General features: G+C 44.7%; 2 protein-coding genes across 11 annotated transcripts in view; one reads left to right on the top strand and one right to left on the bottom strand.

Annotated features, from left to right (window-relative positions):
* Positions 1-24,630, top strand: part of fam49a (family with sequence similarity 49 member A) — a 40,751-nt gene extending 16,121 nt beyond the window's left edge. Inside the window, exons 2-13 of one of the 7 annotated variants that reach the window (XM_040017388.1) lie at positions 2,542-2,597; positions 7,482-7,561; positions 9,478-9,599; positions 10,350-10,455; positions 10,552-10,688; positions 10,836-10,913; positions 11,127-11,243; positions 12,289-12,368; positions 12,454-12,580; positions 12,679-12,749; positions 13,539-13,598; positions 24,525-24,630. In XM_040017388.1, the coding sequence (XP_039873322.1) occupies positions 7,492-7,561; positions 9,478-9,599; positions 10,350-10,455; positions 10,552-10,688; positions 10,836-10,913; positions 11,127-11,243; positions 12,289-12,368; positions 12,454-12,580; positions 12,679-12,749; positions 13,539-13,598; positions 24,525-24,588 (1,032 nt within the window). In that variant the 5' untranslated portion in view covers positions 2,542-2,597; positions 7,482-7,491 and the 3' untranslated portion in view covers positions 24,589-24,630. Of the gene's footprint in view, positions 1-2,541; positions 2,598-7,481; positions 7,562-7,846; positions 7,927-9,477; positions 9,600-10,349; positions 10,456-10,551; positions 10,689-10,835; positions 10,914-11,126; positions 11,244-12,288; positions 12,369-12,453; positions 12,581-12,678; positions 12,750-13,538; positions 13,603-14,143; positions 15,530-24,524 lie in introns of those variants that run through there. The other 6 variants (XM_040017391.1, XM_040017390.1, XM_040017389.1 and 3 more) reach the window with 6 other exon arrangements.
* fbxo16 (F-box protein 16) lies at positions 3,101-22,702 on the bottom strand. 4 transcript variants are annotated; one of them, XR_005694019.1, is made up of 9 exons: positions 20,912-22,702; positions 19,838-19,873; positions 19,474-19,680; positions 19,212-19,376; positions 18,821-19,089; positions 17,583-17,697; positions 17,034-17,271; positions 16,099-16,240; positions 3,101-3,870 (listed from the first exon to the last, which is right to left on the bottom strand). XR_005694019.1 is itself a non-coding variant. In XM_040017386.1 (8 exons), the coding sequence occupies exons 1-8, from the start codon at positions 21,005-21,007 to the stop codon at positions 16,176-16,178; spliced, it is 1,191 nt and encodes a 396-aa protein (XP_039873320.1). In that variant the 5' UTR covers positions 21,008-21,899; the 3' UTR covers positions 14,506-16,175. The 4 variants fall into 4 exon arrangements, 3 of the variants coding, with proteins under 3 accessions (XP_039873320.1, XP_039873319.1, XP_039873321.1); XM_040017386.1 differs by lacking the exon at positions 3,101-3,870 and having other exon boundaries at positions 14,506-16,240; positions 20,912-21,899; XM_040017385.1 differs by lacking the exon at positions 3,101-3,870 and having other exon boundaries at positions 14,506-17,271; positions 20,912-21,035; positions 21,185-21,897.
* Positions 24,631-24,826: the final 196 nt, after the last annotated feature.

Below are 24,826 nucleotides of genomic sequence, written 5' to 3'. Positions count from 1 at the left end.
AATAAGCAGGCTGCTTGGCTTGTGTCTCACAGCTTTGGTTTCTTTGCGCCAGTCTCTCCTTTTTCTCTTCCTGCTTCCTCCATCAGTTTGTCTCACTTATCTCATTCCTCACTCATACCTTCGTGCTCGTAACAGCAGATCTGTTGGATAAAATCAACATTACTGCACTCAGATGTTTTGGTTTTCCCCCTTCGGTAACTTACCATGGGACAGCAGCGGCCCGTGTATTACTGTGCATGTTATTCCTCTGAGGTCACTGGAAAATTCCATTCTAGCTCTTGATTGATGTTTCCTGAAAAACATGTTTATTTTTGAGAAGTCTGCATGCATCTCCCTGCACACTGTTTGACTGCACCACCTGCCGGGATGATTGACAGATTTATTGACTTACTAATAAACCGGCGCTCAGCTCTGAGTGCTGTGACAAATGTGCTGGTAGTTTAAGATTGTTGGTTTGCACACTGGTATGAATGGCATAAGTGTGAAGTGTTGATGCTGCATATTTTATTTATTCGTTTATTTTCATTCTAGTGCAGTGCGTACTGGCTGACTTTTGCAAACGTGCTTGATTTCATTGTGTAGATAAGTTGGGGACAAATGGGGAAATCCTGCTCTGTTGACTGAAAGCAGAAGCAGAGAAGGAAAAGGGAATGAAACGGACACATGGGGCAAAGAGGAAGGAGGACTTCAAAGAAGCTGAAGTGCAGAAAAAGAAGGAAGTTTGATGTATAAAGTGGGTGGGATATTATATCTAAAGACCATTCACGTGTCCAACCGCAGGGAACAGTTGCACTTTCTGCCCTTACGAGGAGAGCATCTCGTGTCTCTGGAGGCACCCATCCACCCATCCACCCATCCATCCATCCACCCATCCATCCACCCACCCAATCATCCGCAGCATCCCTTCTCTCAGCACTGTTGCTGTGCAGGTTCCACAGAGGATGGAGCAGAGTCAGTGCAGGCGAAGGTTTCAGTGACAGTTGGTAACATGTCTACATTATGTAAGTTAATGGATTAGCGGATCATCAGAAAATCAGATGCTAAGAACAAACGTGGCGTTTGTATCAACAAACCTCTGCAATAGATGAGTTGTCTGCAAAAAAGTGTTGTGTTGAACAAAAAGTGTTCGAGAAACCCAACATTTGGGTGTCTGTGGAAGTATTTGCATGATGCATGTGTTATATGTTCATTACCTCGCTGCCATATAAACGTGCATGAGCTTATTAGTGCGTGTGTGCACGTGAAGGCTGTAACTTATGATGCCCACTGTGTCATTTGCACAGTGACTAATTCTTATGATCGTCCAATAATAATGGCCCTGAGTGCTCTGAGGTTCCAGTTCTCGTCCCAGCGACTTCGCCCTCGCCTGCAGAGTGCTAGCTGGAGCTGAAGGTCATCACGTGATGAACGCAGTGAAACCACATCAGAAAAACGTCGAACAGTCGTGGGATGATATTAAACTGACTCGAGCTGCACAGCTGCTCCAATGAACTTCAAGAATAAAAAAAGCCTAACAGATCTCTTTGAAGCAATTATTAAATTAAGGTAAAAATAAGGTTCTAGTTCTTTGCACACACACTGGGGTATTATTTACACATGAATATTTGCTCCTGCCTAGATTAGCAGTCCACAAGCAGCCGGTCAGACCAGGATGAGCCACGTGGGGCCGTAAAACAAACATTTCAAGCACAACAGGAAATGTAGTAAGACGTAGTAACCGTCCACAGCGCAGCTTTACTGCTGCTGCATAATTCTCTCCAGTCAGGCCTCGCCATCATTTAAAAGTACTTTGTTGCAGGCCGGTGTAGGCCCATTCCCAAACAGGAATATTTATCCAGACTGTAGCACCAGGAAAGCATCTCTGTTGTTAAGCAGGAGACTACCTATCATAGTTTGACTGATTTTCGCTCTCCATGAGCGGGTTTTGTGGGCCAGATTTGGGGCATTCATTGGCCCACAAAACCTGCTCATGGAGAGCGAAAATCAGTCGACCTATGAGAGGTACACATTTAGAAACAGCCGTGACAAATATTAGGTTCAAATGTGGAAAAATTCGCTCTCAGCTCTCACAGATGAACGCTGAGCTCCAGGTGATCCTGGTCTTTTCTTTTGGTTGGACGCTGTGCTAGTTGACAGCACCATCTGTTTATTTTCTGCTCCCACCTTAAAGAGAATTAGAGCATTGTGCAGCCGCAGCACGGCACAGGATGTTCAGTACCTGCAGACGGGCTAATCAGCTGCTTTTCTTTGGATATGACAGACGCGGTGTCGATTTCAGTGTTGAATAATTCAGAGGTGTGTTTTGTGATGCTGGAGGATTGTATTTGTCTGAAGGCTCGTGTGCATCAGCAGAAAAGAGTTATTTTGTTGGTTAATGTGGAAAGCTGATCCTCTGCCCGTTCAGTCGGCAGGTGTGCGACGTGCACGCAGTGGCAGACACACCTGCACGTGCATTTTTAATGAGGAACTGTGCGTTTCCCTCGCTGGTATTAGTCGTGTCATTTTCTCTAAGTCCTCTTTTTCCCTTTCTTGTTGTTACAGAGACACAAAGAAAGCGGATGATATAAACCGCAGCCTGACGTCCTCCACCAGAGAAGGTACATCACTCATGACCACAGCATGCTTCATGTTCGTACAGTCGGCACTCCAAGCTGCCGCTAAGACACGTCAGCCAGCAGCAACACTGTGGTTTAGATGATCTTAGGTAGCTGGGATCAGCCCGCGGTTGTTGTGTTAAGCCTCAGAAAGCTCCTCGTTCTCTGGGCTTTACAGCCAAACCTTCGTTTGGTAGTTACAGGATCTGAGGAGGATTACCAAACGTTCAGGTTTTCCAAAGGTATCTGTGCAACTTTGCAATGAAGAAAGTTAGAAGAGAAAAATTGAAAAGGGTCAGTGCCTCCTTTAAACACCTCTGTGTAATTTCATAATTGAGTGTAGCATGTTTCAGTGGGAACTTCCCCTTTTTTTTTATTTTTGTGTTTTTGAAAAGTTGTTGCCTGAATTTATTTATTCATCTAAAAAGGAAAAAATCACCAGTGAGCTTATGGTAGGTTTAAAGTACGTTTTTGAGACTGCCATGAAATATCTGTCAGTATTTTTATTTTATTTGAAAGAATAAAGCTCCAACTCTACAAATAATTTGTGTTGCCAGTTTGCTCCGATCAGGATTTTCTTTCTGAGCACGTGTTGGTTGGGACTCCCCAGACGGCAGAGGAGGTCGTTTAACCAGAGAACTCATTTTGGTGCTTTAAGTGCATAGAATTAGCTTTAATTACAAAGCTTAAATAGCCTTGAGATGGCAGCACAGACTGCAGCAGCAATGCTTAAATTGAGATTAAAGCAGCAGAGTTTTGGTCTCTGAGAGCAGCACGTGTAGCACAAAGGTAGCTCATGTGTTAACACAAAAGATCTACTCACAGAACAACAGGCTTCACCATTTAGACATGCAGATCATGTTCAACAAATTACATTTTTAATTTCTTCTCTCTTTTAGGGAAACCGCTTTAATCTCGAACTCACTTCATGATTTCTAGTTCCACTCTCAGCGTGTTCTTCACTGAGTCGTCTCTTCACACGAGTTTCCACAGATACTCGATAACTGCCACTGAAAGAGGAAGAACACAACAAAACCGCCTTTATTAAAACAAGTCGAACATAAAGGAGTCGCAGTTATATCAAAGTTTGATTCCAGTAGCTCAAAACACCAAATGAATGTAATGTTACCTGAACTGCAGACTGTAATAAGAAGCGTGCTGATGTGCACGTTAATACTTCATAGACTGTATTTAAAGGATGGCTGGTGGAGTTTTAGATCCTGCATCTTGTCAGGGTGTCGATCGCGCGTCTGAGCGTTTCCACCATCGCCGCCATCTTGGTTGTGCAAAAAAAAAAAAAGGATGTGATGAGTAAAGATGGGTCTGGGTGTGAAACCACGTACTCACCAGCTGGTGGACTACTCGTCAACCACAAGTCCTTAGCTGTTGGGTGTGTGCTCTCGTGCCACCGATGATCATTCATTTTAAAATAGACTTGTTTATTTATTTAATGTGACCCACAACGTGTGACCGAGCCCATCAATTCTTGGAAAGGTGTTTACAGGTCAACACAGAAAACCATAAACGTCCATCATCTCAACCTCAGCTCTCGACAGCAGCCTTCAGATGGAGTTCAGGTTTAAGCTTCCTCCACACTGGCTTCATTTTCTGACCTGCAGTCTGCGGCTCACCTTTTTACACCATCTGTGGGCACTGGGAGCTAGCTAGGAGGGAGCTAGGAAGCTAATGCTAGCATCGTCACAGGCCCAAACACGATTTCTGTAAACATTCGACCTGTGAGCCCCCTCCCCCCACCCTCTTCCCACTTGTGTCTCGAGTGAAACAAGACACTGGCACAGACACTACTGTTGGTGTATTACTGGCATACCTGTAGTACCAGGTGTTACCAAGAAGCTCGAACTAAGGCTACGTTGACACTGCAGGCGAAAGCGCATCAAATCCGACTTTTTTTTTACCCTGTGCGACTCATCTATCCGATCATGCTGTGACAGTGTGAACGGCACAAATCCGATATTTTCAAATCCGACCTGGGTCACTTTCGTATGTGGTCCTGAATCCGATACATATCCGATGTTTCAGAAAGCGACTGCTGTTTGATGGTCACGTCGCATTAAATCCGTCTTTTACGTCACTGACACAAGACAGACGCCGATTTTCAGCGCCGGAGAAGACATGGTGAACGCTTCCTGGACATCTGGTGAAACTGTTGGGAAGACAACGTGAACATTTTCTTTGTACTGTATAATCTGCAGATTCTGACAGAAATCTGCAGCTATCCTCTGAAGCAGTGCTCCTCTAAAACAGCAATAAGGATCATTATTAGGTTATTTACATTATTATGTCAATAACAAAATGACTTAAAGAAAAATTGGGAAACGGGAAGTCCGAAGTCTTTATATTAAGACCATCAGTCAAACAACACTGTTTGCTCTGGGTCTAAACAGAGCGTGTTGTGTGAGACGTCTTCTTTTGTGCATGCGGCGCTTTGAGCGTTCACACTAGAGCGCGTTTGCTGTCGCATTTTATTTGTAGTGTGAACGAGCAGACAAAAACATCTGATTTGATTAAAAAAAAATCAGAATTGAGTATCAAGACCTGCAGAGTGAACGTAGCCTAAGAGACACAACCTCTGCTGCAGGACTCTCCATAACTGTACCTAATGATCTGAGAGTAAACATTACCCAGACCTGCTCTTTGTTGTGCAACCTGCCACTCGCTGGTGTAATTCAGTCCATAAACAGAAAATGGTGACGCGGTCACATCCCATTTAGATGCGTCATTAAAGGATGCTGATTGGGTTACGTTCAGATCGTCAGAGAAGATCAGTGACATCATGAGAGCGATATTTGACTGGTTTCACGCCTACAGTGTGTGCTGGTTTTTTATCATCTCATATTTAGTTAATTGAATACAAAGTCCAATAATTCTCCTGTTTTTGTACAGTTTAAAAAAACTATACATGTGCCAGATGTTGTATTCAACTTTTAATACAATAGAATAAAACTTTAAATGAGATCACCTTTATTATAGCTATACTGTAGATAAAGTGATTGACCGGCTGCGTGAGTAGGTACACATGCACATGCATGAATCGGTTCTCTGTAGGCCGTTAAAAGTGAGCTGGTGTAGTTTAGGAACGAGAGCATGTAACAGTGCACGGGAGCGTGTAACAGTGCACGGGAGCGTGTAACAGTGCACGGGAGCGTGTAACAGTGTGGCAGCCAGGTGCTGCAGAATGTCAGGGAGATGCAGCAACAGGTGAAATCCCCAAACATGTGAGGTAGGCTCAGCTTTGAGCCAAGGAACTGAAGCGACTCGTAGTGCAAAGACTTCAGAGAGGTACCGATCACAGTGATGCATGACGACTTTAGACCACGTGGTTGTTTCTTAAATGTTTGATCATCTTTTATTCCCAGTGCACACAAAATGAAACTTGAACCACAAATGTGCTTGACTGGACCGTTTTATCTCAGAGGGGAAAAATACTCTTCGCAGTCTTAAAGTCAGCTGTCAGTTTTAAAGGTTCACTGGTACCTGAGGGGTGGGGAGGTGGAGTCTTGCTGCAGATAAAGCAGCTGCGGACTCGTAGCCACAGGTTAGTCTGCCCTGAACAAATAAGGCTTGCACAGCAGCACATGTACCAGCATGACACGTCACAGTAGTTAGTGAATGTAGGCATACGTCAACACTGCCCCCTGCTGGTGCAACCCCGAGTCTGACTGCTCTGCATGAATTTAATAATCTGATGTGTTTTTAAGGTATATAATTTCCTCCCAATCAAAGGCTGTAGGAACAGTATGCAGCCTGTTATTATGCACACAGTTACATCTGAATTTATGACGAGCGCAGGATGTGCAGCGAATACCACGGTTGAAAAATAGCGGACAGCTTGCTGGAGGCTGTGCAGAGAAATGCAGTGTGACTATCATGTGCACGCTGCTGCACAGAGTCTCTATTGTTGCCACTTCACTCTCTGGCTTAAGTCGAGGGAAGTTGGCTGTTAATGTGTGAGAAAAGAAGCCTCGTGTTTATCTTTACTGTGTAAAAATGCAAGCGTGCCAAATATACTAACACAGACTTTAAAATCATTTTTGTAGCAGCTAATTCAGTTTTTAAAAATAAACAGGGTTGCACTGTTCCTATCTGCATCTCTGTGCGTTCCTGACGTTATGCTGCTGTAGGTTTAGGCCCACTGTGATTACAGAGTTTGTGACCACCCGTCATAGCTGGGGGAGGGAGACTTTTCCCAGGAAATTGCTGCCCTTTGCCTCCAATAAAAGCTTTATAGAGTGTAACTGTAATTTAGGACTCTGCGTTTGGCTGATTTCAGAGACGCCTGAATCCAAAAGAAAGGTCTGCATTTTCAGATCAGCTAGCAAAGCTTGGTGTGTGGTTGGTTTCATTTCTGTCAAAGGGATGATGGACGGAAAGGTCGGCAGCACTGATTCAATTTAGAAAATAAAAGGACAATAACGGTTTTTCCCTCCCTGCGAATGGTACAGTAAACATAGCCAAACCTTCAAGCAATGAAGTCGGCGTATACATGAGCCAAGAGCGCAGACTTTAAGCTTAGCTGACTCCACCCACCTTGTATTTGAATCTTTTGTTTGCGAGGGGCAGCCAATCAGGAAGAAGAAGAGAAAGGGCATTAAAAACAAAAAGAACTTGACTAAGAGCAAATATTTTATTTTATTTTAGTTTGTAAACTTTTGATTGATAGTTTTGTCTGTTTAGAAAGTTTTCACTGCAGGTAGTTAATTAAATCCTCAATTAAATGGAAAAGGCCTGGTTGGTCTTCAGGGCGCTGCTGTAAGGCAGCATCATTTAATATCCAGCTCCTGGTCTGAAATCAGCCACACTGAACGTGTTTTTGTGAAACTGTATGTACTGGTATCTGTTGTGGTGACGACTCTTTTTAACCATCAGGTTTGCTGGAATGGGTAACCTGCTAAAAGTCCTAACAAGGGAAATAGAGAACTATCCACACTTTTTCCTGGACTTTGAAAGTAAGTGTGGCGGGGCAGTGGGACAAAAGCTGGATGGAGAAGGAGGTGTAGCCTGCTCTGCTCTTTCTTCTCTCTCCGTCAGCCTCTGCTCTCAATGACCAAACTGTGAAGGCGTCCTCTTATTCTCTCCTCTTTTTTCCTCGCCCCCCTCTTGGCTCGGTCGCGACCTCCCGCAGCATCGCCTCTGATCGCTAATCAAACAACTTTGTTTTCTCCCTTCTTTCGGTGGCTCTTTAACATCACACATGCTCTTCCTCCTTTCTTTCTCTTTTCTCTCTCTTGCAGAAACCAAATGGGGAATCTATTAAAAGTGCTCACGTGCACAGAGTTTGAACAGGGGCCAAACTTTTTCCTTGATTTTGAAAGTGAGCGCAGCTTCTGCCTGTCCTCTTGCTCCCACGCTCTCCTTTCCCCTCAACCAGTCGTCCCTTTAGCCTCTCTGTAGCCGCTCCGGCTGGTCAGGGGTCAGACTGTTCAGCCGCTGTGAACCTTCCTCCATTGAATTTCTAATGTTATTAAAATTCATGATTAATTTCAGCCCTGCTTTAGAATAGGAACTCTTTTCTTTGTGTGCCAAGCAGAAGAGGAATGGATCTGACCCTTGACCTTTGCCGTCTGCTTTTACTAACTCGTCCGCATGCACCTCTTTGTGTTTGTGATACTCATGCACCCAAATGTGACATAATGTAAACATAATGTTTATACACACACACACACACACACACACACACACACACACACACACACACACACACACACACACACACACACACACACACACCCCATCTCTGTATCAGTGCTCTGCTTCCTATTGTTCACATAAATTGGACAAATGAGATTATTTTTTAACAAAGCAAATAAATCTGCTTTTTCCCTCTCAACCCTCCTACAGAAACACACACACACACACACACACACACACACACACACACCACCTCCACAGTGGCATTTCAGCAGCTCGCACGCTGTAGCCAACCCCAGGCTTTGTTTATTCAGCAGAGAGGAAATGATAGGAGTGGAAGGTTTTTGAAATGCAAAGCAGCGCAGACACAGAGTTTTAATGTCAGCGCTGCTCTATATTTAGACTCTCTGCGGTCATGATAACCAGCTCTCTATTCTGAGTCTTAGACGGGTCTGGCTAGGCTTGGAGAGTTTGCATTACCTCACACGTTTTTACAACTGAGCTGCCAGAGCTGAGTTGAAGAAGCAGGGGTCATGCAGAAGCCAGTTCACGGTGTCATAAATGTGCATGCAGCAGGAGACTAAGAGCCGGTGAGCTCGTACGTACCTTAGACCTGATATTTGATTCAGTCAGTCACAGCTGTCGCTCGAGCACGTACAAGCTACGGCACGCTTTGGATGACCCTGTGCAGGCACACTGACCTTTGACCCCCACACACACTCTGCCCATCTCTCATCTTTTACAGTCAAATATTCAAAATATCTGCCTTAATGTGAGCTGCCATATTCAGATACGTTTGTGTGTTATTGGCGTAAATGTGGCCTCGTTTGAAGCTCGAGGCTGCCGCGTGCATTCGGTCCGAGGTGCTGGAAGACGATGGAGCCAGTTTAGTGCTTTTCACTGCAGTGATTTGGCTTTTTGCAGTTAAAACCATTAAAGGCAGTTTTTGGTTTGACTGTAAAAGAGCTCAGTTGTATTGTCTGAAGTGATGTCCCTCACTCGAGTCGTGCTGCTGAACGTTTTTGTTTTGTCGGGTTTCCCATTTCAAACGAACGGCGAGTTCCGTTCCAGCAGCGAACGCGTTCAGCGAGCATGCTCGTTTCCTGCACTCGGTGCTAGCTTTCATTAACTAACACGGTTTCACATCAATATGGAAAAAATCCACTGAAGTTTGTCTGTAATTATACGAGAGTGTCATTTGTTGGCTTGTGTTCTGATATATGTTTGTGTTTAGATGCACAGCCGACAGACGGAGAGCGTGAGGTGTGGAACCAGGTGAATTCAGTCCTCCAGGAGTCTGAGAGCATCCTGGGTGGCCTGCAGTCTTACAAAGGGGCTGGCCAGGAGATCAGAGATGTAAGGAGAAACACAGAGACACGGCATGGCGAAGAATCCTGAGTGGAAATCTCTGGATTCGTTCCGTAATGCCAAACATGGCAGCTGTCCCGTCACTAACTCCCAAACCGTGTGAGCGAGTTACGATGTCGGACCGATGCAAGTTCGCGACAGCTTCAGCTGTGTTGTGGGAGCATTTCTACTCCTCACTGTTCTTGGCTTATTGTAATCACATTACACTTGAAGCAGACTTTAGTCACATTAGTGTGCTGTGCATGCAGTATGGATGCACAGTCCCAGTGATCACTGACATCAAAGTTATGGCCTTTTCCTGCTCTCCTTCAGTAACCGAGCTCACAGCAGACCCACAACGTTTGCAGAAGCTCGTTACTAAACAGCTGACTGTGAATTCAATCGGCTGCACAGAATGAGCTGCAAGCCAAGTCCTTCATGCAAATTCTGACTGTAATCAGTCGCCTGGAGGGGGCAGCTTTGCTGTTGTTCACTTTGACTTCAATAGTCTGTGGTACAGAAGAACTGCATACATGGAAAAATATATAAAGCTGTAATAATAATGGACTTTTAGTTAAGTGTAACTGTTTCCATCTTCACAGCGACAGCAAGTGGAGAGACGCCTGCCACCACACGGCTCAAACTGCTGCGAATGCTCCTGTTATCATACAGAAAGCCCTGTTTACCATTTTAGATCTGTGCGTCACTCCGTGCTGTTGGGATGCGTGTGACGGTTAACGAGTGTTTCTTTGGCTCCAGGCGATCCAAAACCCCAGCGATCACAGCCTGCAGGAGAAGGCGTGGAACTCCGTCTGCCCGCTGGTCATCAAACTCAAGAGGTTTTACAGCTTCTCCCTCAAACTAGGTGCTGAACAAACGCCTCCTTTCTGTTACTGAACAGGTTACGTTAAAGTCAAATTTCTCATCACATTTAAGATTGTGTGTGTGTTTGTGTGTACAGAGAAGGCTCTGCAGAGTTTGTTGGAGTCCCTGACGTGTCCGCCCCTCACGCCCACTCAGCACCTGGAGAGGGAGCAGGCGCTGGCCAAACAGTTCGCTGAGATCCTCCACTTCACTCTGCGCTTTGATGAGCTCAAGGTCTGTGGAAACACTCGAGCTAAACTCAGACGCACACGCAGTCAGCCTTATCCCGATACCTCGTGTGTTGTACTGTCCGGTTTTATCAAACACTGACGTGTGCGTGTGCGATGGCGAAATGATGACTGTCTCTTTGTTTTGGCGTAGATGAGGAATCCTGCCATCCAGAACGACTTCAGCTACTACAGAAGGACCATCAGCAGAAACCAGATAAACAACATGAACGTGAGTCTGGGGAGAATCTTTTCCTGTTTTAGTCAGATTTGTGTCTGGAGGACGTACTCTGTCTAAAAGAGGGAGGAGTCAGGACGAGAACAAACTGATCAGATTAGTTTTTTCATCTAAACCTGGCAGCCTGATGTTGGCAGAGTAGGGCGCTTGTTTCTGCTCAGCAGTGGGAATAAACCTGAAGCCTCGTGGTTATTTCTGCACCCACAGCTGGACATAGAGAATGAAGTCAACAACGAGATGGCCAACAGGATGTCTCTGTTCTACGCGGAGGCCACACCCATGCTGAAAACACTCAGCAATGCAACCACAAGCTTTGTGACAGAGGTACGAGTCCAACACAGCCGGCGAGTTCCTCCTGGCTTTGATGATGCATTTCATCAAAGCAATATTTGTTGAGTCTGTCCTCATAAATGTGACACAAATATCAGCTTTTTTTGTTTGGTCATTTCCAACTGATTGTTTTCCACAGTGGGTGGATCTGTCACAGTGGGTTGCAGGTCAACCTTCAAACATTATGTTTCAGCTCTTTAGTTTTCTGTGTCTGAGGCCAAACACAGAAACACGTTACTGTTATTGCCATCGTTGTCACTCACATTGTAACCAGAAGTATTTTTAATCCTAAACGTGGCGCATGAGAAACTTTACATCAGGTCGACGCAGCGACTCGGATGGCGCGGAGGACACGGAGTTCCCACAGAAGTCTGAATCAAGCTTTAGAGTCAGCAGTTAACCAGACAACATGTCTGTGGACAGGTTCAAACGTCTCTACTGTCGAGTGACCGATGCTGCCTCTTAAACTCATTTAGCTCATCTGACCGCGCCATCAGATTACTGTGTAGGTCAGTGTTGTCTCTGCCCTCTCCTAGTTTAGTCCACCATGAACAGGCACACACACACACACACACACACACACACACACACACACACACACACACACACACACACACACACACACACACACACACACACACACACACACACAGATTGGATGGACGTTTCACAGGTCCTTGACTCTCAGGATCTTACCTGAGGAGAAACCACAGACCTTCAGCTGTAGACGAGCTTCTCTGAACACTGAGCCGCAGCTTTGATCTTTCAAATGACAAAAAAACACTACATGTGGCACTTTAGTTACTTTATCTTTAGTTACTTTATCTTTAGTTACTTTATCTTTCTGTGAATGATTTTCTTTTGTTGTTAAGCTGAAGAACAGCAGATTCATGGCCACAGGTCAATGCCTAAAGTTCCTCTTTTATTTCAGGACAACGAGGTTCAAAGTTCCTTTTTGCTCTTGTTTTTCTGAAATTTAATTTCAGGTCTAAAATTTTACCCATCAGCCTTTGTAATGATAACATGTGACTTTGTTCAGAACAAGACGCTTCCACTGGAGAACACAACAGACTGTCTCAGCACCATGGCCAGCGTCTGTAAAGTCATGCTTGAGACGCCGTGAGTGACACACACACACACACACACACACACACACACACACACGTCATTAAACTTTCCTGATCCTCCTCTTGTGTGCGTGCAGAGAGTATTCGAGTCGTTTCAGCAGTGAGGACACGCTCTTGTTTTGCATGAGGGTCATGGTTGGAGTCATCATTCTGTATGACCACGTCCACCCCAACGGCGCCTTCAACAAGTCCTCCAAGATAGATGTAAGACAGAGACACACACACACACACACACACACACACACACACACACACACACACAGTATTGTAAGTCATTGCTGACATCATTGATTTGTCTTCAGATGAAAGGCTGCATAAAGGTCCTGAAGGACCAGCCAGCAGACAACGTAGAAGGTCTCCTGAATGCACTCAAGTAGGTTCACAGCTCGCCTTTGGATGCCGAGTGTTCCTGTGTGGGTTTGATTCTGATTGTATGTAAGATTCTGACTCATGCTATGGATCAGTTTTGGCTGTGAAAGTTATGAGAGGTTGTACGTGTGCCTGCCGAGGTAAAGCCGAACTGTAACCATGTCCACACGGTTTCCTTAAAAAACCACCTGCTGAAAGCAAATATCCGGTTGGACGTGGCCTGGTCTTTGCAAAAGGGAGCTGGCAGGTGTGTGATGTCACACTGGGTTGGTTGGTACAGGTGACAGTCTGGTGTATTTGAAGCCAGCGAGCAGGTTTAGGTGGCTGCACACGTCTCCAGCTACCTTATCATCTAACCCAGCGTCCCCGACCAGTTTATGTCCGATGATATTTTCACAGACCGGATTTTAAGGTGTCGCGGATAAATACAACAAAATAAACCAGTACCAAAAAAAAGATTTATTCATAACACCCAACAATAAAAACACTAAACAAACATAAATTTCACACCTGAGCCTCAACTCTGGCGTCCGGATTCCCAACGAATCACGGACCGGTGCTGGCCCGGGGGTTGGGACCGCTGGTCTAAACCACAGCAGTGTGAACGTGTGTGAGGAGCAGTTTCCTGAACCGAGGGAAGTTTCCTGACCTGATTCTCACAGAACTGTCCAAACTGCATGTGTGAAAATCGCTTTTGTGTTTGTCAGCAAGAATTCCTTTGGAGCTTCTTTGTGCGGCCTCGGTGTTTTCATTGGTGCACTAACGTCCACTCCCACTCCTTTTTTCTCCTCAGATTCACCACAAAGCACCTGAATGACGAGACCACTCCGAAGAACATCCGGACGATGCTCCAGTAATATTCCTTCTCTCTTATATAAATATATATATAAATAGATATGAAGAGGATCACTGCTCTGACCTCAGATAAGATGTATATGTTTACATTATTTAAAGAGTCGATGTTAATACTTTTGTGTATTTGCATAGTGATTCCCTCCAAGTTACTGAAGCCTGCAGATCATGTGCACACTGTGCAAAAAGAAAGACGCTTCACATAATTGCCTCGAGCGGTCAGAGCACAAATGATGGTTGCCTATCAGCCTCACATGTGCTGAGCTTTGCGAGCAGCGCTCACAAATAAAGGCAGCAGGAAAACGTCCTTTAAAATGTACTTTTTCAATTTTCTATTTGGAACTGTGGCCATCAAACTGTTTCTCCTCAAATCCAGACAGACGCTGAAGATATTTCATCTTCACGTGTGTCGACTCGCGCACAATGAGACGCACAATCATTCTAATCGTTTGTGTCGCCGTGAAGGGCTGAAGACTACAGCAGGGGGCGATGTTTCACTAAGAGCACCTTGGTGTGTTCTCTCTCTTTTCTGTGTTCAAACTCCAGCAGCCTTTGAATTAAACCCACTGTGAACATGAAACCTGACTTTGCACGTCCAGTGAGATCCAGCGTGTCAAAGCTGAGGGGTGCGACTGATGAGAAGTCTGTGAAAGACGTCACCGAACCCGCCGCGTTTTACTCAGTCGTGTTTGACTTGCGTGACAATAATTGTGTGTTTTCCGTCTTCTGAGTGACTTTTAATCTGCGAGGCTTTGCTGTTGAACTTTCTTTAAAAGAAAAGCCAAAAATGTCTTTAATTTTCTGAATAAATTCTGTTTTTCTTCTGTTTTCCACTTTTGTTTTTGAGTCTCTTTGAGGAAAGAATTGAGTAACATTTCTCCTAGACTGGGAGGGGAAATGTGTCCAGATTGTTTTTTATATGGTTTTTGATCATGTGTAAACTCATCATAGTCTTCTGAGCAATTCCAAGACTCACGTCTGAGAAACTCAAATGAAACGTCGGAGTGTAAGGTTGTTGTCACTGATCACGGCCTGTAGCTCGTTCTTCTGCTGTCGTTTTAGAAGAACGGTTCTCTCTGATTTTTGGGGGGTTTTGTTTCGAGCCTGCTCACAGTCGGTTGGACAATCTGTGCTTTAATTTTAGTTTTAGCTCATTTGTAATGTCATCTGATCACCGGTGCATCAGGACAGCACGTCTATTATGCGAAGCAATGAATCCTCGTGCACAGCAGTCAACTTTTACTTTGTTTTTGTTCAACTGCTGTACGCTCTGTTGTTTGAGCCTTTTTACAACACGACCTAATTACAGTAATAACCGTGTCATCCACGAGTGACGATTAACCCCTGCAGTCTCTGTGGCTCATTGCGAAGCGCCACATTTGCCTTAAAAGCTGCCGCAGGCCGACACGTGTTAGGACGTAACCTGTGAAACATCCAGTTTTACTTTATTTTGAATCCAAAAGCCATAAATACACTCCTGGTCTTTAACATTCATCCTCTGATTAGTTAACAGTAAATTAACACCGTCTTTCATATAAGTTTCTTTCTCTTGTATTTAGTAATATATATGCATACATTTTGGACGCCATGTTTATATGCAACGAGTGAAAGCTCGTTTGAAGCCGGCTGTGCGTATGAGAGTGATATTTCATATCTGACTGAAGTGGATTTTTTTTATTATTATTAATAAAAAAATGACATTGTCTGTCATAATTGATGTACACGAGGCTTCCCTCTTTGCCCAACATATGCTGTGTGTTGACAAGTTGTTTTGAATACTGATCAAAATCAGTTACTTTGTCTCAAACTGACATTTACTGTTACGTATTTCTGGAGTTCAGACTCACTGGTGTTAGAAATGGCTTTGCTGTGTTGTTGCATATTGAATGGGACGTGTGGACTGGATAATAAAGGTGGTACATTTCTTACACACATCGTTTGTTTTGGCGTTCTTGTGTTACAGCTGATTATAACTCAGCAATTTTAAACTGAAGTGTTCATGTTAGAAGTGTTAAAACCTCTGTATATAAAATGCAGCTGTTTTGATGCTTTAAGTTTTTCAGATTTTAAAGTCTTGTTGTTTTTAAATTTGGGTAAATATTTGGACAAACGTGTGAGCTCGTCTCATTAGCATGGTGCATTTGTAATGTGCTGATCTGGGCTAGCAAAAAGTAGACTTTAAATATACTTGGTGTCCATTATTATCAGAGCCCGAAGAGCTGCTGGAGTCATAAAATCATCAGGAAATTTATTAATTGTTGTAATAAATCAAGTTCGTATAGGCTCAGTTTTTTTGTAGACTCTTACAGGGTTGGGGGGGGGGGGGGTGTTCTAAGTTAATTTGCCCATCCCGTCTGTTAACACAGTACTAATACAGAAATACGTTAGGATTACTGTCTACAAATGGGTGACATTGTCTCTTTGTCATTTCTCTTATAGAATCAAATGTCAAATATTTTTCCTAATGATCCATCTGTCTACATCTAGTCAGGGTTACACACTGCATGTGCAGAAGGATTGAAGCTCCAGGTCTTGAGGTTGCAGACTGTACTTCTGTTTTCCTCCAGGAGGGGGCGATCTACTTCTTCTCTTGCGAATGTGATGCAGACGCGGCCCAGGGCTGAACCTCAAACAGGGGTGCACCTACAGTCAGTGAATACAGTTTTTAAGACTGGTAACACCTGCACCACTTCTCACACACTGTTCCTCCTCTGCTTCTCAGACTCTTTGCAGCTTTTGTTGGTGTCATCTTTCAGTGCTGATTGTACACTGTGGACAGGCTTAAATCAAATTATATCACACCAGTACACAGATCAGAGCTACACACAACATAGATTCTTTAGGATTTTATAAATCCACCCCTCCCTTGATTCTGGAGTTTAAGAAACATCTGCTTAATTATTTGCTTTTTAAAAAAAACAAGATTAGTTTGTTCGCCTTCATAAACTGAAGAATCAGTTCTGAGCATTTTCCATTCTTAAGCTAAATTTTATCCACTCAGTGTTTCTTCTGCTACGAAGCAGACCTCTCATGTTAAGTAATATTTCACCAAGGACCAGGTTAGAAGTGTGATGCCGGCTGCATATATAAATATCAGTCACTATTCGGACGTGACATTGTCAAATACAGCAGGAAAGGGACAGGCTGGGGTGGGTTGCAAAGCAGTTTGCAGATGTGCCACAATTGTTAGGCTAAAGCAAAACATGCCCTGTATGAGACCTACCTAACTTTTTATACAAGCGCACAAAGAGTATATTAATATTTTGCACTACAGAGTAAATGATTAATCTCCTCTCAGCATTTGGGAGCGAAACTGCACGCAGTCACTTTCCTGCAGAAGCTTTTGAACCTACAGTTTGTCCTGAGGGGGTTTCTTGTTGATGTGGGGTTACATCATACTCAGCCCAGAGGAACAGCAGGAACTGTGAAAACTTACTGGGAACGCTCCTGTGTGAACGCTGGAACGCCCTGAGCCCTTCCACACTCAGCCGAGGCACCGGCGTCCTCGCCGGCTTCGGACGGATCCCGGCGTTCCACTGGGATAAGTGGAGAAGGCTCTCAGCAGACTCCCCAATGACGGGGTGATCAGCCATACTGTGCGATGTCCATGTGGGGTGAGTTTGTGTCTGATCATGAGGAAGACTGTGGGGTCTGCTGCTGGAGCTGAGGAACATCTGAAAGAAGAGATGTGACCTCATAGTAACACAGTCTAAGTGTGGTATGCTGTACAGTGCAAACCCAGATCTTAAATAAATAGGCCTGAATATTAGATGCAGCAGTGTCCTCTATTTCACCCTCTCCTCCACCCTTCCCTCAAACACCATCATCAGCATAATTTGCCTCCCGCTGTGCAAACGCTGTTCCATAATGCATGATGCCTGCTGGATGCAGTCTCCAGAGATTTGTCTCCGTTTATTATCTCCCTGTGATTAAGACAAGGAGGTCACAGCCATATGGCACTGATGATGAATGGGGAGTGGTTTACCAGCGATTTGGCTTTGCGTAGTTTATAATTTGCTTCAGAGAGTGTTTTCTTTTTCCCATCATCCGCCTTTGATGTGTTAGTGCAGCAGGTGGAGGCGCTGTTGTTTCTCATCTGCCTGGAGAAAGACAGCAGAGTCAGTAAAGGGGAACGATTATGCATGATAACGACATCAGTTTATCTACGAGTGAACGCTGTGATGAAACCGCTCAGCCCTCAGACAGTTGTGAGGCAGAAATCGCCCCACCCACCACCTGTTCAAACCTTCTGATGGGGCAGCCAATAAGATGAAAGTCGAAAACTGAGAATCATGAAAAATTACTGAAGTGCAAATGAGTTAATCAACTATTAAGTCCAGGCAACACCTGCTGACTCTTGCACTGCCACTCTAAGGTGAGTTGCAAAGGGTTCCTCCAAGAGCTCTAAATAAATTAAAATGCCCTCCTGCAATATCCTGGTCTTTGGGTTCTCCCAGACCTGAAAAACATCGTGATGAAAGCACGGTGTGAAGAAAAACCTCTGATGCTACCCTCTCTCCACAAGCAAGTCTAAAATTTCCCGGACGAGCCCCCAAATATGACATAACCCAGCTCAAACGTTTCTAGTTCCTTTGTGGATATAATGTTGATATAATAAATATTGGTCCCCATTTGAACCATAAACAAGGACAAAGCAGTTTGTGCTTTAGAGGATGTCTACTCTATGACTGATAAGTTTCTTTCACATATTATGTCTGGTTAAAAAACACCGAGGCATTCATCGAGCTGTCAAAGCTCTTTGTGTTGTTAATGTCCATCATTTATATCCATTTTGGTAGATGGCTTGGTTCTGCTGTAGGTCTCTTCCTGTTGAATGGGAACTTTTTCTCTCCACAGACGCCTGGTGGATGCTAACAGGACACTGTTTGGGATTTATAATATTTTTAATGCCAAATGCACCTGTTCTTATAGCACTTTTCTTCTCTGAGCAATCAAAGCACTTTTTCCCGCTATGCTATTTCTCTCTGCAATTTAAACACATTCATACTCCAACAGATGCACTACAGAGCGTCTTAGGGTTAGTGTCGTGCCCAAGGATATTTGGCAGACTGGAGCAGACGGGGCTCAAACCACCAACCTTCCAATTAGTAGATGACCCACACTACCACCTGAGCTATGGCCACCGTGGGGCCGTCACTATAAAGAACCTTAAAGCCTCATTAATGCCAGACGTGATTCAGCAAATGTTCCCTGCCGTCTTACGCTCTCAGCGCCTGTTCGATGGGGTCCAGATTGTCCAGGTAGTTGAAGCGCAGTGTGTCTTTGGGACGTCTGTCAGAGTCTCTCCATGGTGGGGGTGCACCTGGCTGCTTCTCCTTTCTCAGTCTTGTGCTGGAGCTGCTTCCAGGTTGCTGCTTGGTGGATGCTGGACACTCCTCCAACCTGATGGCTGCTATTTCTGACGGCTCTTTGTGACCACGGCTTGCTGCTGCGACATCTGGAACCACAAACTGCTGCTGCGATGAAGTACCCTGGGAAAAAAAGGGTCTTTTGTTTTGTTTTTGAAAGCTAGATTTTAATAATGTTATTTTGTCTTATCGAGTTGTTAAACAAAGGTAGGATAATTGTTTAAATCTCTTCTGGATCTCCTAACCTGCAGGACGCTCAGCCGCAGCTCCTGGACTGTCTGGATGTAGTGTCTCTTCCAGACGCCCTGTTCGAATGGTGTCGGGGAGGAGCTGAGGAGCCAGCCGAGCCTCAGACACTTGGGCATCCACAGCTGGTCCAGCTCCACAATGCTCTTCCACTGCCAGCTCACCTGCGCATGGAGGATCGAATCATTCATTTACCAGACTTCTTCACAAGAACAAGGGTCAAAACTTCACGTCACTCCCCATTAATGAATCCACGTGTACCTGGGCACATCGACAGAGGCTGCGTGGGTCCAGGAAGGAGAAGAGATACAGGGAGAGGGCTCTGGGGAGCAGGCAGGTGAAGTCTGCGGCCTGCAGGGGGAGCTGTCTGCTCACACTGAGGCTCAGGAACCTGAGCTGCTCCACTGAACAGCTCAACACAAAGTCCTGCAGCACCGCCTTCCTCTGACTGTCAGACCACCTGTCAAACTGGTAAAGACATGAAAGAATACAGCAGAAAAGCCGTCTTCAGCAGTGAGCACAGCATGGTTTCTAACTGCTAGCTGGATTTGTGTGGGCTTCAGCTCACGCTGGGATCACTGTAAAGGCGCATTAGGTGCTTCTTCATTCATCTGCTCACACATACCCACTTTGCTAGAAGGCTTCGTCTCTCTTCAAACACCTACAATGAGACAACGGTGACAAAGGTTAACAACTATAGTATCGAAAGTATTTAGTTTTAAAGTTTTTAGTTGTTTAATCTTTCGAGGAACTTGGTATTTATGGAAGACCAACACCGTCAAACAGAAAACAAGGAAATGAGCCAATGTTGTTCAAGCTTCCACACTAAAGCAAAGCCAGCCCGGTGTTGTTCTGACAGTGAGGGCAGTCACAGCCTGCTGCTGATCCACAAATAATCAGAAGCTCAGCTCACAAAACACTTTTAATGACAGCGCCTTTGTTTACATAATGAAGCAGGACCAGGACCAATGAAGTGACCAATGCAACCAGTACACAGATGCAAATAAATGAATGAATGCATTTCATTAAAAGGAATTTCTTTTAAAAAAAAACTATAAAGTAAAAAAACAAATATTTGCATATTAATTTAGATATTATTGCCTGTCTAGATCATCCACGGACATTATTATGAATTCCTGCTTTGTGACTGTTTACTAAACACATCATATGTTAAAAAAATTAAATCAAATTGCCGGCATAAACAGGAATCAATAATTTAAAGAAAAATTAAAATCTAAGGCTTATTTATTTAAATAATTAGTCATTAAGAAAAATTAGCTTCATATAAACTGAATGTATGCCAATAAAGTAAATTAAATTTAGATGTAATCAAATTATTTTATTGTGGATAATTTTGGGGGGTTTCGAGAGTGCATTAGGCAAACACCTGGTCCTGCAAGCACAGGCTGAAACGGACATAAATCTTACTGCAGCGAAGGGAACATTTAAAAGGAAGCTGAGAGTCGCTTGACTCCACTGTTAGAGCTGTTTTATGTACTTCTGTGTAAGTTTTGAGGGATCAGTGTTCCCCTTTTCTACTTCACCAGCTTTAACACAGAAATGTACATTTTGTCACACCGTTCATCAAAAGATGTAGTTTTACTTTCTACAACACTGCTGTACATCTTATAAAAGTTACTGAAACTATTAACAGCCCCCCTTTGGCTGACGGCACAGTTTCAGTGTGAGCTGATGTGACCTTGCTGTTGGCCCGCGGGTTGTTCAGAGGAGTCCAGGTGCTCCGTTTGGTCTGCGTCTTCGCACAGCTTGCAAAAGATCTTGTTGCAAGTGCCATCACAGAGTGCGTCAACAAAGATGATGCTCTAGAATACAAAAAGAGTAACTGCTACTCAGGTATGTGTTGCTTTTCCTTACATTGTGTACACGTGTGTACATGAAGCAGGAGTGCCTAATAGTTCCATGTTTTTAAAATCCAGCCAACACTAACACCGTCCTGCGGTGTTTCACTCACCCGCAGCTCCTCAGCTCAATCAGCTCCAGACTCACTTTGTAGGTGCGCGCTCGGCCTTGGTGCCCACACACTTCTTTCTCCTACTTCCCCGTGGATAGTTTACTTGTTTCCATAGTAACCGTGAGTGTAGGCTCTCCTGCTTGTCACAGCCTGTGACACACATGGAGGCGGTGATGTGGGAGTCGCTGCAGAGAAAAGCACAGAGTGTGCGGGCCTCACTCGCTCTAATGATGACAAACGTGGTGCAGAAGTCCTGACACTCCGCACTGGCTGACACAGCAACAGAAAAACAAAGCCTTATTATTGACTGTCGCAGCAGCAGAACCAGCAGTAATAAGCCCGGACAAACGAATCTGTTTACGGAGTAATAACCAACAGTTGGTTTATGATTCTTATTACACACCAACAGCATCTTCAGGGCTGCTGTGTCCCGCAGGCCTCCAGCTCCACGCTTTCACTCCCAGCAGTCACACAAGTTTCTGACTCAAAGCCTGCTCGTTCTCGGATGGGCGGTCGCGCGCAACGAGGACAGAAAACCTGCTGCGAAGAAAAACGGAGAACTGCGTCAAGTTAGACACGCGGGAGTGTAACCGGAAACGAGCCCTGTGCCTTCAGAGTAATAGTTCACTCTTTATTGGACTGACGAAGAAACGTTTGTTTCACTGGAAAAGCAAAGACACCAAGAAGTCTTTCAAAGTCTCTCTGACGAGATTTAAAGATTTGTCCTTCTCTCCGTCTTTTTTAAATATATGTATGTTTAAGCACTAGCAACCAGTCGCAAAAGCATATTTGGTCCCAAAAGTTTAGCTGAACCTACAAACACCACCTACAGCAACACAGTTTGGCACCAAACGATCACTTTGCACCATTAAGATGATTCCCAAAGAGCTGTTAGCTGAAAACTATTACAGCAAAACCAAAAACCAGCCACATTACACAAATTCAGAATTGTGAAATTTACTACACAAATGTCTTAATGTAAACTTAAGAGCACAACTGTTTGGCTTTAACTGTGTACTAGCTGGATTATATCATTTTGAAAACTAGACACGTGGAGGACAAACAGGAAGCTGTCAGCCAAAACCATCTGCAGCAGATCCCAATATCTAAACGCCATGTCCTTAAGAAACAAGGGAAAAATCCACCCAAGACCTGACACGGGATCTGAGAGATGCATCTGGAGCTTCAGATAATCAGTCTACTGTTCACTGACGCTTCATCAGAAATGCTTTCAGTTGAAGGGCGGCTGCCAAGAAGCCATTGTTCAGGAAGTGAAACAGGGAGAAAAGGCTGAGGTATGCCACTTCACACAAGAACTGGGATGAAAATCAATTACAACAGGTTGGATGTGAAATTATTCGTTTCAAGTATTGGATTAATCAGTATGTCGAGGGGTCATCAGGAAAGAGGTGCAAGAAGAAGTCTCTACAACCATGTTTAAAACAGTGGAGGCCCTGTCGTGGTCTGGGGCTGCTTTTCAGACAGTGCTGTTGGAGATCTTGTCAAAACTGATTGAATTATGAACACAGAAAAGCACCGTCAAGTTTTCATCCACCATGCAGTCCCAGGTGGAAACAATCTGATTCCATTTCTTTATTTTTCAGCAAGGCGGTGATCTCAAACACACTGCCAATGCAGTAAAAACATACCTGGATAGAAACGCAAGACCTCTGTCTAAAAAAATAAATCAATCTGGGTACATTCCCAGATGATTAAACATGCAACTATTTTGCTGGTAATACCTGAAATGAGTAAAGAAAATCAACAGCCTATCAATGCAAGATAATTCATAATTTTATTGGGGGGGCTTATATTGGTTGGGTCTGATTATTGGGGGGGGTCATAACCCCCCCCCCCGGAAATGACGCCCTTGTTTGAATGTCCTTCAAGAAGCCTGAGAACTATTCCTGAGGATATTTAAAGAAATGACAAGAAAGCTTGACTCTGGGAGTTCAGGCTGAGTTGTAAACAAAGGTGGGCATATCAAATGTAAATCATTTAAGCACAATTTTCAACACTTTTAACTTTTGTTGAACTATAAAAAGTTTTTATATTTTTGTATGTTGCAATAAATTGGGCCAACATCCGCGACTAAGGTGGCAAACAGCGTATCGCTTCTTTCACCTGTATTCAGCTCGACTAAAGCTAACTGTAGTCGTGTTTTGGCGTCCACGAAGTCGGGCGTTTGTGGAAGAGGCTTTTAATTTGATAGTCCGTAGCGGAAGCCGTTAAAAAAGTCTCGCGCACTTGTCGCTCTGCGTAGAGGGGGGAGAGAGGGGGAGGAGGACGGAGGAAGAGGACAAGAGGAGGAGAGGAGGGTGCTGGTGGAGGGACATTCAGTCATTGTTACCAACTCGAGGAGCGGCGAAGACCCCGCTTACTCCCCGAATTTTGCGGACAGCGTTCAGGTAAAGTTGCGTTAAATTCAGCGGGTGTGGACGTGTTACTCGTAGACCACCGCCTCCGCTGCCGCCCGGCTCGGTGACTGAATGCGCCGGTGCGGAGCGGTTACCGTGAGTCAGGATGAACTAACCGTCATCTTTTGTCTGCGCCGCGCCGCGTTCACGCTTCTCTCGGCTCAGGTCGCTCGTTTTTATTGCTGCGGGTCAGTTACAGCGGGAACCGCGACGAGCCTCCGTGTAACGCTCGGCAGCTACACTCCCATTTATGAGCAGCAATTAGTGCCTGAGTCCCGGTGAGGAGCTATAGGAGGAGCCCGTTAGCGCTGACGCACAGGTAGGCTAATGGACGCGCTTGTGTCGCGTTAATAACGAAAGTTGAAGTGCGGCCCGGGTTAGACACCGGCAGGTGCGACGGAGCGGAGACCGTGTTTGACGTGTTGGTCGGGGGGAAAGGTGCGGGGCTGGGAAGGGTGTGTGCTGCAGCGATGGATAAAAATGTGCTCTATAAATAACTTTAATAAATGACTTAAACAGTTTCTGAGCTGTGATTAGTGCAGATAACTGTAAAAATAATAATATTATTAATGGTCGGAGGCGTCTACTACCACAGCTGCTGCTGTTACCACTGTTATTACTACAGAAGTACTGCCGGACGCAGAGTAAATCTCCTCAGACTTGCCCTTTAAATGCTCGCTCATTTGCTTATTTTGTAATGATCTATTGCTGTTTAATAATGCATTTAATGTGGGCACTGATGGGCAGAACCCAGCCATAGTCGGTGACCTGAAAAGCAGCCGTTTGTGTGCTGCTCCGCTTACAATTAGTCCATTTTTTCAGTTAAAAGGCTTCCTTTTGGTTTGCACTTGTTGTAATTAATGGACCACTAACGTCTAACATTTACATTTACAAGCTGCTGTACTGTATTCTTCTGATTGCAGGCAGCGCATCGTTTCCACAGGGGGTCGTCGCTCATATTTCCTCCAGCATCATCGCCGTCTGTGAAGGCAGGAGACGGAGGAGTGTTTTCAGCATCTTAAAGGACCACAGCATCACCTAGGTGATGGAGGCCCTGTGACTCAGTGTAGTCATGGTGATGGATGCAGCCAACTTGGCCCTGTTGGATTACGCTGCCCAGCCCATGGTGTTTCTCTGTGATCTAACGAGGAGGAAGGGGCAAACAGATAGTCCTTAAGTCTGGTAATTTTTCCCACTTCCTGGTTAAAGCCCACGATGCTGACAG

This window comes from Simochromis diagramma, unplaced genomic scaffold, assembly GCF_900408965.1.
Source record: "Simochromis diagramma unplaced genomic scaffold, fSimDia1.1 OVJJ01000802.1, whole genome shotgun sequence".
In the NCBI taxonomy this organism is placed as follows: Eukaryota; Metazoa; Chordata; class Actinopteri; order Cichliformes; family Cichlidae; genus Simochromis; species Simochromis diagramma.
Note: the sequence above shows the minus strand (reverse complement) of the source record. Positions and strands in the feature narration are given on the sequence as shown.